The 13,153-nt window shown below is 45.8% G+C and overlaps 1 protein-coding gene across 1 annotated transcript; it reads right to left on the bottom strand.

The window, feature by feature from the left end:
* Nucleotides 1–242: 242 nt before the first annotated feature.
* On the bottom strand, nucleotides 243–12,829 carry RAB5IF (RAB5 interacting factor). Its single transcript, XM_044986407.1, has 4 exons — nucleotides 12,584–12,829; nucleotides 6,508–6,611; nucleotides 3,712–3,841; nucleotides 243–2,152 (listed from the first exon to the last, which is right to left on the bottom strand). Exons 1-4 carry the CDS (start codon nucleotides 12,722–12,724, stop codon nucleotides 2,111–2,113), a joined length of 417 nt encoding a protein of 138 aa, XP_044842342.1. The 5' UTR covers nucleotides 12,725–12,829; the 3' UTR covers nucleotides 243–2,110.
* Nucleotides 12,830–13,153: the final 324 nt, after the last annotated feature.

The following is a 13,153-nucleotide window of genomic DNA, read 5'->3' as shown; positions in this document are numbered from 1 at the left end:
GCAGGGAGGAAAATGGTCAATTCTCATTTCATCATCAGTGAAGATGAGGCTTTAAATCCCAGTGGCCGCCTTGCCCCTCTGGAGGGTATATGTCAATCCTGTGACACAGATCCAAGAGACAAAATTATACACGATGGACTCCAGATCAAGATTAGTGGTCACAAATAAGGGTATTAAAAAAGCCCCATGCTTCCAACATTTTATAATACTGAGAAGACAGAGGATAGAAGCCACACAGCTGGTTAGTCAGGTGACATTATTTAATAGATTGCTTTCAAGTATACAATGGTTTATTTTATTGATGGGTAGGGATAATTAAGGAAACACACAACCTTATGATGATAGCAAAGAACAACAAACTAGTGGACAGGGCATTTCTCAAAGGAAATTAATGCTTACAGCTGAGGAGAAAATCATAGCAGGGTTTAAATCTAACACACACATGAGAGCAGCATGTTTAGGAGTCTGCATGAAAACATTCACTTTTTAAACTGGCAACTCAGACTGCTATAGCAGCAAGCCTCAGCTCCTCTTTTTCCACAGCTCGCCGGGACTAGCAGTTAACCATATTTCCCTTCCCAAAGTAGATAGATATCCTCCCTATTAAAGTTTGTGAGGGAAACGAATGGGAAGCTTTCCTACTTTCAGCACTGAAAACAGTTATTTAGGTGCCTAACTTTATATGCAAACCTATGAATTCTGGGCTCTTGAGCTTTCAGAAGAGAGGGACAAGGAAACAATGTAGGATTTCAACAAGAGAATATTAAAAGTAGGTCGAGTGCTCACCATAAGGCAATCTTGGTACAAACCTTCCCCCAGTTTATCTGAACTATAGGTTAGAACAGCAGGGACTATTCTACAACCAAACCACACAGTGGCACTGTTTCCTGAAGATAACTGCGTAGGCAGAACTGTGCATGTTACCGCTGTCAATACAAGTTGTGAAAAGATATATAATTAAGCATTTTAGAGAAGTAAACAGCCCCCAGCTTACCTCTGTGGCAACACCCAGGAGTAGCTCAAAACTGACGGGACAGCTCAGCAATGTCTGGTTTAGATGGTGCTTTGCTCAGTATCATGAAGAGCCCAACTCTGAAATCCGGAAGCCGTCTGTCCTTGGGAAAATGCCTCTTTTAAAAGAGTTAGTAATTCTGCATCCTGACATTAGCTGCCTCAATTGTACTTATTTTTAGTCTCCTGCATTTGTCGATGACGAGAACTGGAATCCCGTTAACTTATATATACACACACACACAATTTAAAAAAATTAAGATTTTAAGCAGTTAAATTCAGACATTTAAAAGTATGCCTCTGGAATTATTTTGTCCATCTAGACTACTGAACTCTGAGGTAGGCTCCGGGAACTGAGTTAGTAGCCCTCTGGGCTAGCAGAAACATGATGGAGGTCCTAAGCATGATGAACACTGTTTACAAGTTAAACATTCCCAAAGCAGATCACTTTAACTCTCCCCAGCAAAATTATTTAAAAATCAATGTCTTTAGCCAAGAGCATTTGAAAATTCTGGTGATCAAACGATTCTTAATTTAAAAAAAAATGGTAACAATAGTCATTTTACTCAAATAAATCACATCTTTAATTATCTTCAAAGAAGCCAAGGGCAACCATTGAACTCCATGTACTACCTGAATGCTGCAGTGTTCTCCACTGAAAGTAACTTAAAGTGACTGCTGTTTTAAAACTGTATGTCTGAAGGACAACAATGGAAGACAAGTCACAATTTAATGACAGATTTCATCCAGAGGGTGAGGTAATTTACACATATGAAATTAACAGATTCACCCTTTAGCACACAGGAGGTTGTTACAGTTATTGAATAAAGTCATGGAAAAAGTTCAAAAGTTGAATAGTCTTGAACTGCTTTCAAAAATTGTGATGGCTTTTAAAAAAGTTCCAATAAGCAACACTTGTATAAAATCAAGACGGACTTGCTTCTCTGTTAGGGGAGCTGGGGCTGTTCCAGGCTCCTCGGACCACTGGTACAAAAAGGTGGCTGATTTTCATCTCCCACCAGTCCATTACAGGCTCTGATTTATTAAAATGTTCTTGGATTTATTGAACACCGGAATGGGAGGCAAAGGCTGCAGACTGTCAGTCGTAGTGAATGGCAGTGTAAAAGATTATCCAAACAACCTGAAGAGGGGACAAGGAGAGAACGTGAAGGTTAATCAAGCCCCTGTGGAAAGGTTTCAAACGTTTACCGCCCTCCCCCTTATCACAAAAAAGAATGGATTTTTCAATAAGCCGTGCTAGTGCTGTGAGTGGTGCTAGCGCACAAGCACAAACAGAATCCAAGGTGCAACTCCAGGGGGTAAGTCATTTTTACCATCAGAAATCCCTCGCTGTTTTCAGCAAGAGGCCTCTCTACTGGACAGGAAACTAAATTTCAACTTTGGGGCCACTGCGGACAGCTATAAGGAATGTCACATACCACAGACTGGTGCAGTCTGCCATCTGATTGGCTTGGAGTCCTACATGCCCCACGCTGAAGTGCCACCAAAGAATCTATGCCAGCTTCAAAACAGTCCCAAATGGGATCACAGGTATTGGGGGGGGTGGGGGGGGTGGGGGGGGAAAGGAGGTGGGGGAATGCTTTAAAGGTGCAGTATTACCAAGTCATGGCAGAGACCCTAAAAGATAAGCGCAGTGAATTCAAAACAACAACAAATGCCACGGCTCTCGATTACACCCTGATGGAGATGGGGAGCAGATTTTAAAAATAAAGTTGCACTGCCATCATCATGAACCATAGGGTTAGAAGGGTCTAGTCAACCCCCCTGCCAAGATGCAGGATTTGTTGTGTCTACACCATCCAAGACAGATGGCTACCCAGGCTTCTTTTGAAAACCTCCAGTGAAAGCGCTTCCACAACCTCCCTGTTCCATTGTCCCACTGTTCTTACAGTTAGGAAATGTTTCTTGAGATTTAATCTAAATCTGCTGTGGTTTGAATCCATTGCCTCTTGCCCTGCCCTCTGTGGCAAGAACAACTTTTCTCCATGTTTTTTATGGCAGCCTTTCAAGTATTTGAAGGCTGCTACCATGTCCCCCCTTAATCTCCTTTTCCAAACTAAAAATACCCGCTTCCTACAGTCTTTGCTCATATGGCTTGCATTCCATCCCTTTGATCTTTACTGCTCACCTCTGGATCCTTTCCTGTTTCTCTACATCCTTTCTATACACTGGTGACCAAAACTGGACACAGTACTCCAGCCAAGGCCGAACCAGCACTGAGTAGAGCTTGTGTTGAGGTTGTGATCCACCACAATCCCCAGATTCTTTTCAGCAGTGCGGCTGCCAAGCCAGTTATATTTCTCTATTTGTGCATTTGCCTTTTCTTCCTTAAGTGTAACACCTTACATGTGTCTTTGTTGGATTCATTTTGTTGTCTACAGTCCAGTTTTCCAATTTATCAAGATCCCTCTGAATTTTAACTCTATCCTCCAAAGTGTTGGTAACCTCCCCTAGTTTTGTCTCACCTGTATGCTGGAGAGAGGGGGAGCACTAAGAATTAGCTGACCTTACAACTGCTGAAGTACAGCCTTTCCCCTTGCTGTGACGTTTCTGCCCCTTAGCCCTCCCTTACCTAGGATTCCATGGCATGTTCCTACTCACTCACATCTCATCACTACTACTCCACAGACAGTAACTGGAGCAACTGGAAAGGAAGCGGGGAGGAGGGGAGGGAATTACCAAAAACAGTGCAAACGATGTCATGAATCCTTCTTTCGTTAGCTCCCATGTGCCTCCATACTCCTCCTCGTCTATCTGCTGAAAGCTACTAAAATAGAGGTACAGGACGCCAGCATTGATCAGGCAGAATCTGGGGACAAAGATATTAGGAGCCATCATTTGCAAATTACAGGATAAAACCGTCTAATGATCTAATCAACATTACAGCCAAGGAGTAGGATGTTCTTCTCCTGTCCCCAGCTTGCTAGAGGCTCCAGTTCAAACTCTTCTGCCTTCTGGAAAGAAAGCATATAAGAGCAGATTCTCTCCAGTGCAGGGAATGTTAACTCTACCCACCTATTTTCCCATCCTGTCAAGTGCTAGATCTACAAGTGCATCTACAGTCTGGCTTCATATAGTTGTAGCAGGGAATGAGTTCTTATCCAAGCCTAAGATTACCGCCATCACACTCTGCCAGTAGAGCACAGATTTGTGGCCCTATAGGCAGGGACTGGTAGTTAAATGCTCAGAAGATCACCAGCATAAAAGCTAAAAACCAAGGACTTAAATACAGTATCAGTCTCCTGGTCTCAGCACCAATTAACTAAACCCAAGTCTAACAGAGCTCATCTCACCCTAAAACACCCAGGGCCCAATCTGCTATTCCTCTGTGACCACACTTTATTGCCTCTTAGGCTAGTGTGAAGGGGATCCCTACAATCAGGTGCAGCACGGAGACAGGCCTGGACAGGCCAAAGGGGGGATCTGATGCAGCCTGGGTAGATTTGTACCCTGGACATTCTGTGCTCCTGGCCAGCGCTAAGGGCCACCGCAGCTAGGGTGTAACTTTGGGCACCCATCAGCCTGTCCCAGAGATCACACAAGCTCCAGGGCAGCGTTAAATCTGGCCTCAAGAGACTCAGGATTGGGACAATCTGGGAAGTGAAAACTTGCCTTCAAACAGTGCACTTCTTGCAAGGAGAGTTGTGTGGGATGAAAGGAGGAGGGTGGGAAAAGACTGGAGCTCCTGCCTTCTATGTTGCTCTTAAAAGAGAACATGCACAACATTTACCAGAGAACCTACAATAGTCGTAGTTGCACTAAATGTTTCTGGCACATTAGGAAACTGTTAAACACAAGCTCTCCAGTGTGGAAGATTCCACTGTTTACCAAATATCAGCTTCAGTTACTTTGACAACCTTCCACACAGGAACTCATTTACACAAACAGCTGGAAGACACACTGAACTTGTAAGTGAACACAAGCAAGAACACAATATTTCTCATCTGTTATTACTGTAGTTTAGTTTTAACTATTTATAACAGGAACTGAAAACAAGGTCTCCAGTGGTTAATATAAAGCTTTCCCTGGGGCTCTTACTCCTCAATTTCTGCAGAATTTAAGGTTTCAGTAACACAAAAAGTGTTTCTAGCCCTAAGAGTAGTGAAGATAATCTTCAAGATGCAAAATGATACAGCGTTTTCTTCCAGACTCCGCAAACAGCCTCAATGTCTCTGCTGCTCGGAGCTTTCCCAGGCGGTTTCGCAATGGTATTAAGACTAGTCAGGTTCAGTGCTACTATTATGAACCATGTGAGCAACAATGCAACTCTCCAGAATTGTGTCAACATCACACTGCTGCTGCTGGGAAAAATATGAGCACCAGCAGAAGCAGGCACTGGAGAAGACCCCTGTGATCAAAAACAGTCTGAAAGTGTAGAGAACCAAAGACTACCTTCTTTCCCTTTGCCTTCTTGCAGCAGCTAAGATGTCTGAGAGAAGGGGGGAGACAGAAAACTTCCTTTCCAGAACTTGGAGGGGTGTAAAGGTTTAAGTTTTTAAAGACATCAACTAGCCACAGGCAGATAGAAATATGGAGTCCCCCATCAGAACTGAGGGACAGCACCCGATATGAAATCCCAGTCCTATTCCTCTTCAACACCTAGAGCACCGCCGCTGGTGCCCTTCCCTTTTTCTGTATTTACTTCTGTCTAGCAGGCTTGGTCTTTTAACTCATAGGTGGCTGGTAAATTTTCCAAACCCTGTTATAGTGAGCAAACTAATTAATTAAAAATGTTATAACACTGTGATGTCTTTACTAAGACAGGAACAAGGATCCCATACATCTAGGCAGATTAGAGGTTTTATTATACATATGCATGGATATAAATAAATAAAAAGTTAGTTTTGGATGCCCCTTCCCCTTACAATGATACTGAAGGTACAGATTTTGGTAAAATAGTATCTCTCATGAGAGGGATGAGAGAACAGCAGAAGACCCCCAAGAATGATGTTTTGCTTGTTACAGTTTACATTTTCTACCGTTTTGGAGACACCTTTTTCATTTCAAACAAACATCCCTAGTGGGACTGTACAGAACACATTCTACAACAAGGGTACTCAACTTGGAAGCTGCAAACAATTATCAGGTTCGTAACCACCCTGCCTTTCCCATACAGATCCCAGTTACATGGGACAGAGGGGTCCCAGTATGGGGAAAAGGCATCATGGTATGGAAAATATTCAGAATCACTGCTCTAAAAGACAGTCATTGGACATTTCTCCAGTAAGTCCGAGATGTTTTTAAAGTAAAAAAAACTATTCAGAATGGGGGGTGGAGGGAAGAGTTACAGGTGCCAATTGGCTCATGAAATCACATGATTTATCCTTTGGACTATGATACAGTATTTAGAGGAAATGTCAGACTTTAATGCATTTCTAGCACCCCACTGCTTTGCCTTTTTAAAATAGACTAGAGATATTGTGACCTCCACATCTGAAAAAAACCCACGTCAGATAAGAAAGTAACAAACCTTACATTGCTATTCCCACAAATCCTTTCAGTGGAACTACGCCCCAGATGACTCCCAAAATAACTGCAATGATCTGTCGGAACCAGTAGATCACGTCTAAAAACTCATCCTGAGGAGAGAGAAAAACAGCAGTTTGATATCTCACATACAATATCTAGTTTAGATAAAACATTTATAAGAACCCCCCATGCAACTAACTTGGGGGGGAAAAAAAAAATCAAGGCTCTGAACACAGATTGCTTTTCAAAAGAAAAAATATTTTAAGTAACTATATATAAAGTATTTGAAAGTAGCTAATGGCACTAGATGGATCCCATCCCTCTCTTCTTTTCTAAGTTCTGGCTTCAGTTTACAGTTCTCCCACTGGTGGGACACACAGAGAACAGATATTTAGTCCATTTGTTTTAGAATTAGATACTAAAAATGTTCATAGCTCCAACTTTTCAGCTATTTATATTCTTTACCAGTTTAAAAGCCTACATCATTCTTGAGTTCTTTCCCATCACCCACAAACAAATGTTGCCAGAAAATCAGCACTCTCAGGCACACCACAAATGACAGAAACAGGTATGAATGAATCATGAAGATAAAAAACCATCATTGGCAAGGAAAGATTTTGAGACTCCATGGGACTGTTAAAAAAAAGGGGGAGGGGGAGAATCAGTTATGAAAAAAGATTTAAAGTTCAATTCTATTCCAAAGAGACTAAAAATGGCATCTACTTAAACTGCATTCCATGTCTCTATATAGTCATACCTGAATAGCTGAGTGACAGTAATGCATAACTTTCTATTCCTGTTCTCCTTGCAGAGCTCATGAAGCTAAGAACACTTGTATTCTATTCTGCCACATACTTCAAATCAAAATTCAATTCTGCTCTCAAATACGAGCACTAGCATAATTTAGGACAGAATTTGGCCTACAGAATTTTTATTATGGGGTTGTTAAAGGTAGTTTGGGTTTCCACACTTCCCAGCATCTCAGCTTGTTTGAAGCCAATCAGGTAAATTAATGCATTAACATTCTCTCTCCATGCATTGATATTACACAGAAGTCAATTTCTCCAAAAAGCTTGATATTTTTTATTTGAATGATGCAATCTTCATCAATTCATCTTCTATCATGTTCAGAGTTTTGTTTTTTTTTAAAGCAACATTTGCACACAGAAGAAAGATGCTCAGGTGACTCAACCATGGCAGCATCCGCAAGAGCTCTAATGACTCCTTTGCCGTGTTGGCAGTGGCACCTCAGAGAAGTCCTTTTATTTGCACAATGACAGACAGCACTGAAAACTCAAGCTATTGCCCTGCTGATTGCGTTGTTACAACAAAAAGTTCAGAGTCACAGCTCGCTTGTAGCAAGAAATGCAAAAATGTCACAATTTAAGCTAAAAATCATGGCTCACATTCTTCCAAATGTACTGTTATTTTTTTTAAATTGCTAAAAAAAAGTATCTGATTCAAATAGAAAAAATACTAATACTGATTTTTTTTAAAATATAAAATGATACTAAGGCTTATTTTAATAGGAATGTGTAACATGCCTAAATGACATGGTTTTACAGGTTTTCTGTCATCTCCAAATACAACTTTATAAAAACAGAAAATAACTACTCTCGAAGTTACAAAGGCAGCCCTGCATTATTTATGCTCTGCTCCCATTTGGAAGATCACAGCTCTGACTCTGCAAACACATATGCAGAACTTAATTTACACATGCAAGTAGTTCCAGTGACTTCAGCAGAACAATTTATGTGCTTAAAGTCAGGTATATGCATCCATTTTGGAGAATCCAGGCCTTAATGTGTGGTTTTAATGAAAGCTGAAAGAAAAATCACAACGAATTGAGTAGCCATGACCTTTATAATTGAAAAAAAAAAATGCAGAAGAGTTAAGCCATGACAGCATGACAGACACTCAGGGCTTGTCTTCACTATGGAGCGCTGCTGCAATCCATGCAGTGGCATCAATTTAGCGGGTCTAGTGAAGACATGCTCAATTGATGGGAGAACGCTCTCCCATCAATTTCTGTACTCCGCCTCAATGAGAGGCGGAAGAGCATCTCCCGTCAACACAGCATAGTGTGAACCCTGCGGAAAGTAGATCTAAGCTACATCGACTTGAGTTATGCTACTAACATAACACAAATTGCATAGCTTAGATCGACGGGCAGCAGTAGCTTAGACCTGCCCTCAGATTCACCAGTTACGCTGTGCTACTCCCCAAATAGCCCAGCTGAATGACCATCATCTTACAAGAGATAACTAACATTTGGATGTTTCCTTTGGCTTATTCCTAGTTTTGATTTTTGGATTGTGCAGGTAGAAATTTGATTTAACTCTAAAACAGAGTCAATGAGCTGAATCCTGCTCTTAGTTACCTTTGTATAAATCCAGAGTGTACTGTGGTCAGTGCAGTTACTCTGGATTTATACTGGTGTAACAGAGTAGACTTTGGTCCTCTAAATACGTAAGTTGTAGAACTCACACTGAACATTTGTAACCAGCTACATTCTAAGATCTGAACAACAGGAGCAAATAACCCTTTTAAACCAGTAGTCTAAACAAATGATTGACATGAAAGGGGCAACTGCACTGAGAATATGGAGTTGTATTCACTTGGGACACTCACACGGTGACAGTACAGGCAGAGCGCAAAGCAAAAGGAAGCTGGAGATCTACTTATATCACTGCCACAGTATCTGAGCACCTCATAGATAAGAAGTTCATCCTCACAGCACTCCTATGAGGTAGGAAGGTATTACTCTCATTTACTACAGATAGAGAATTAAGGCAGAGAAAGATTAAATGATTTGTTTTACATAAATTACAGGGGAACTGTCTATTTCTGCAGTAGAGGTGGTTCATGTGACCAAATGAAACTCACCTAGCCTTAGGTCTGGTCTACAGTTTAAAAATTTGCCAGTACAGTTATGCCAGTCAGGAGTGCAATTTTTCCCCACTTCGACTGACATAGCTATGTCCTAAGGTAGACACAATCATACCAGCAAAGAAGGCTTTCTGCCTGTACAGACTACCCTATTCAGGTACCTGGTTTAAGCTATACTGATAAAGTAACTTTTGCTAGTACAAGCTCTCTCTCCACTAGAGGGGTCTGCCAATATACCACTACTGCCAGCAAGTGTTTTAAGCCTAGACAAGTCTACAGCAAGCACTAAAGCAGAGGTGGGTAAACTATGGCCCACGTGCCACATCCGGCCCATGGGACCATCCTGCCCAGCCCAGGAGGCTAGCCTCTGGCTGCTCCCCCACTGTTCCCCCTCCCCCACAGCCTCAGCTCGCCCTGCCACTGGTGCAATGCTCTGGGCGGCAGGGCTGTGAGCTCCTGGGGAGCGCAGCTGCAGAGCCCAGCCTGACCCCAGTCTCTGTGCTACATGGAGGTGGCAGCATGGCCCGGCTCCAGCTGGGCAGCGGGGCTGTAGCACCGCCAGCCACCGGTGCTCCAGGCAGCATGATAAGGGGGAAGGGAGCAGGGGGGTTGGATAATGGGCAGGGGAGTTCGGGGGCGGGGGTCAGGGGTGTGGATAGGGGTCCAGGCGGTCAGGGGAGGAATAGGGGATTGAATGGGGGCACGGATCGGGGCGGGGGAGTCAGGAAGGAGGGGGTGGATGGGGCAGGAGGGGGCAGTCAGGGGACAGGGAGAAGGGGGGGTTGGATGGGGCAGGAGTCCCGGGGGGGCAGTCAGGAATGAGAGGAGTTAGATGGGATGCAGGGGTCTGGGGGCAGTCAGGGGATAGGGAGCAGGGGTGTGTGGATGGGGCAGGGTTCCTGGGGGGGCCATCAGGGAACGGTGTGGGGGGGGTTGGATGGGGCAGGAGTCCCAGGGGGCCAGGCCATGACCCCCTCCCTTAACCGGCCCTCCATACAATTTACAATGCAGCCCTCAGGCCAAAAAGTTTGCCCACCCTTGCACTAGAGGCTACATCTATGCCAGAAGTCTCCTGAAATCCACCCACTGTTCTTCTAGCACTGCTGTAGCATTATCAACACCAGTAGAAGGGCCAGTGTAGACTAGCTACTGACATTTTTTACTAGCATTGCATGATTCAGAACTAGTCTAAACCACCATGCAATACTTAACACATTCCCACATATGCTTCTCATTGTGAATGGTGGTATCTTTTATTGAACCAACTTCTGCTGGAGAGAGAGAGACAAACTTTCAAAGCCTCACAGAGTTCTTCTTCATGTCTGTGTGGCTCAAATGCTTGTCTCTATTACGACTAGAAGCTGGTTCAATAAAAGATATTACCACACCCACCTTCTCTCTCTAATATCATAGGACTGACATAGCTACAACTACATCTCATTGCAACAGACGTGCACGGAGAGATTTTAACTATTTCTTTCCTTCCCTTTTTATACATGCAAAACATGAAATTGCTTATGTGTGTGTGATGTTAGGTGCCCTATTCAGTAGGAATCCACTACCTGCTTCTGTATCATTCCAAAAATCTCAGCTTCCTTCCAGCTCACACCATTCATCAGACATGGCTCACTGATAAGAGTCAGGACAGGTCTACACTTAAAATGCTGCAGAGGCACAGCTGCAATGGTGCAGCTGTGCCACCGACGCGCTTCAGTAAAAGATGCTACTATGCCAATGGCAGACTTCTCCCATCAACATAGTTAAGCCACCTCTATGAGAGACGGTAGCTATGTTGACATAAGTCAACAGTATTGGTTAGGTTGGTATAACTGCATCGTTCAGGGGTGTGGACTTTTCACACCTCTGAGCAACATAGTTATACCAATATAAGATCATAGCATAGACCTGGCCTAAATGAGCACAAACTAATTCACAGTATCCTAAAGAGCAGTGTAGGTTGGAAAATGCCTTTAGTTGCTTGCATGGGAAGTTTTATATCTCCAATTATTAAAGAAAAGTTATGAAATCAGCACATAGACTGTCTCCAACACAGAGCACTGCAATTTCACCCCAAGTCTCTGTGCTTTAGTCTCTCAGGAAAGAAATGACTAGCCTGATTTCTGAAAAATACTCAAATAGGGTTTATAAGGATGTGCCAAAAAAAAATGCCAGAGGCTATGGCTACATTAGCGCTTCAAAGCGCTGCCGCGGCAGCGCTCCCGCGGCAGCGCTTTGAAGCGCTAAGTGTAGTCAAAGCCCCAGCGCTGGGAGAAAGCTCTCCCAGTGCTGTCCGTACTCCAGCTCCCTGTGGGGAATAACGGACAGCGCTGGGAGCCGCGCTCCCAGCGCTGGGGCTTTGACTACACTGGCGCTTTGTAGCGCCGCAATTTGCAGCGCTGCAGAGGGTGTTTTTTCACACCCTGCTGCAGCGCTGCAAATTTGCAAGTGTAGCCATACCCAGAGAAACACACTTTTAAAAAGGCTTCCCCAGCTCATGAGGCTAAAAGTATCCTCAACCCTCCCACTGCCCACGGGTGACCCCATGAGGTGGGCAGCAGCAACACCCCCCAACCCTCCCAGCACCCACAGGTGCTCCCCAGCAGTTAGCAGCAGCCCCCCCCAGCCCTCATGGGTGACCCCCAGCAGACAGCAGCAGCCCCCCCAACCCTCATGGGTGACCCCCCCAGCAGGCAGCAGCAGCCCCCCTCAACCCTCCCAGCACCCCCAGGTGACCCCCAGTAGGCAGCTGCAGCCCCCCCAGCACCCACAGGTGACCCCCAGTAGGCAGCTGCAGCCCCCCCCAGCACCCACAGGTGACCCCCAGTAGGCAGCTGCAGCCCCCCCCCAGCACCCACGGGTGATCCTCAGTAGGCAGCTGCAGCCCCCCCCAGCACCCACAGGTGACCCCCAGCAGGCAGCTAGGGTGACCAGATGTCCCAATTTTATAGGGACAGTCCCAATTTTTTGAGCTTTTTCTTATATAGGCTCCTATTATGCCCCACCCCCATCCCGATTTTTCACACTTGCTGTCTGGTCACCCTACAGGCAGCAGCAGCCCCCCAACCCTCCCAGCACCCACAGGTGACCCCCAGCAGGCGGCAGCAGCCCCCCAGCGCCCGCGGGGAGACGAGCACCACCCCCCGCCCAGCCAGGCCGGGCCGGGCCGGGCCACCCCGCGCGGGCCCGGCCGCACCTTGTCCTCCCAGGCGGAGTCGCTCCGCAGCGCCTTGCCCCACACCGAGCCGCGCAGCGCGCCGCCGCCGTTGGCCACCAGGTGCTGCTGCGGGTGAGACGACGGCGGCAGCGGCTCCTCCTTCCGCCGGGCGCCGCTCATCTTCCCCAGGCCCCACCGCAGGCCGCCCCGCTGCCCTCAGGCCCCGCGGTCACTGCAAGGGAAGCGGCGCACGTGACGGCCGGCTCTTGGGCTCAGCCAATCACACCTCTCCCTGCCAGGGAGGAGGGGGCGGGGCTGAAGCCGGACCGCCCCCTATCGCGCGATGGAGAGGGTCCGTTCCCTTCCGTACGGCAGGAGGGAGGGGTCATTCTGAAAAGCGTTGCTGCTATTTCCTGGAGGGTGGGGCCTGAGAGCTGGAGACAGGAGCTGCAGAATGGGGTGGGGCTTTGGGAAGGAGGGGGAGGGGCTTTGGGAACGAGCAGGCTGGGGGATCTCTGCCACAGGGAGGCGGGGAGCTGCAGGGGGATAGGGGGCAGATGTCCCATTGCAGAGCCCACAGTCCCTCTGATGCTTCCTATTCTCTCTGGT

This window comes from Mauremys mutica, chromosome 13 (assembly GCF_020497125.1).
Source record: "Mauremys mutica isolate MM-2020 ecotype Southern chromosome 13, ASM2049712v1, whole genome shotgun sequence".
Classification (NCBI taxonomy): Eukaryota; Metazoa; Chordata; order Testudines; family Geoemydidae; genus Mauremys; species Mauremys mutica.
This window is presented reverse-complemented; position numbering and strand designations above follow the sequence as displayed.

Coding starts and splice junctions, on each gene's coding strand:
- RAB5IF (XM_044986407.1), bottom strand. CDS start 12,724: ATGAGCGGCGCCCGGCGGAAGGAGGAGCCGCTGCCGCCGTCGTCTCAC. Junction 6,612..12,583: donor ACTCCGCCTGGGAGGACAAG/GTGCGGCCGGGC, acceptor CTCTCTCCTCAG/GATGAGTTTTTAGACGTGAT. Junction 3,842..6,507: donor GGATTTGTGGGAATAGCAAT/GTAAGGTTTGTT, acceptor CTTTGTCCCCAG/ATTCTGCCTGATCAATGCTG.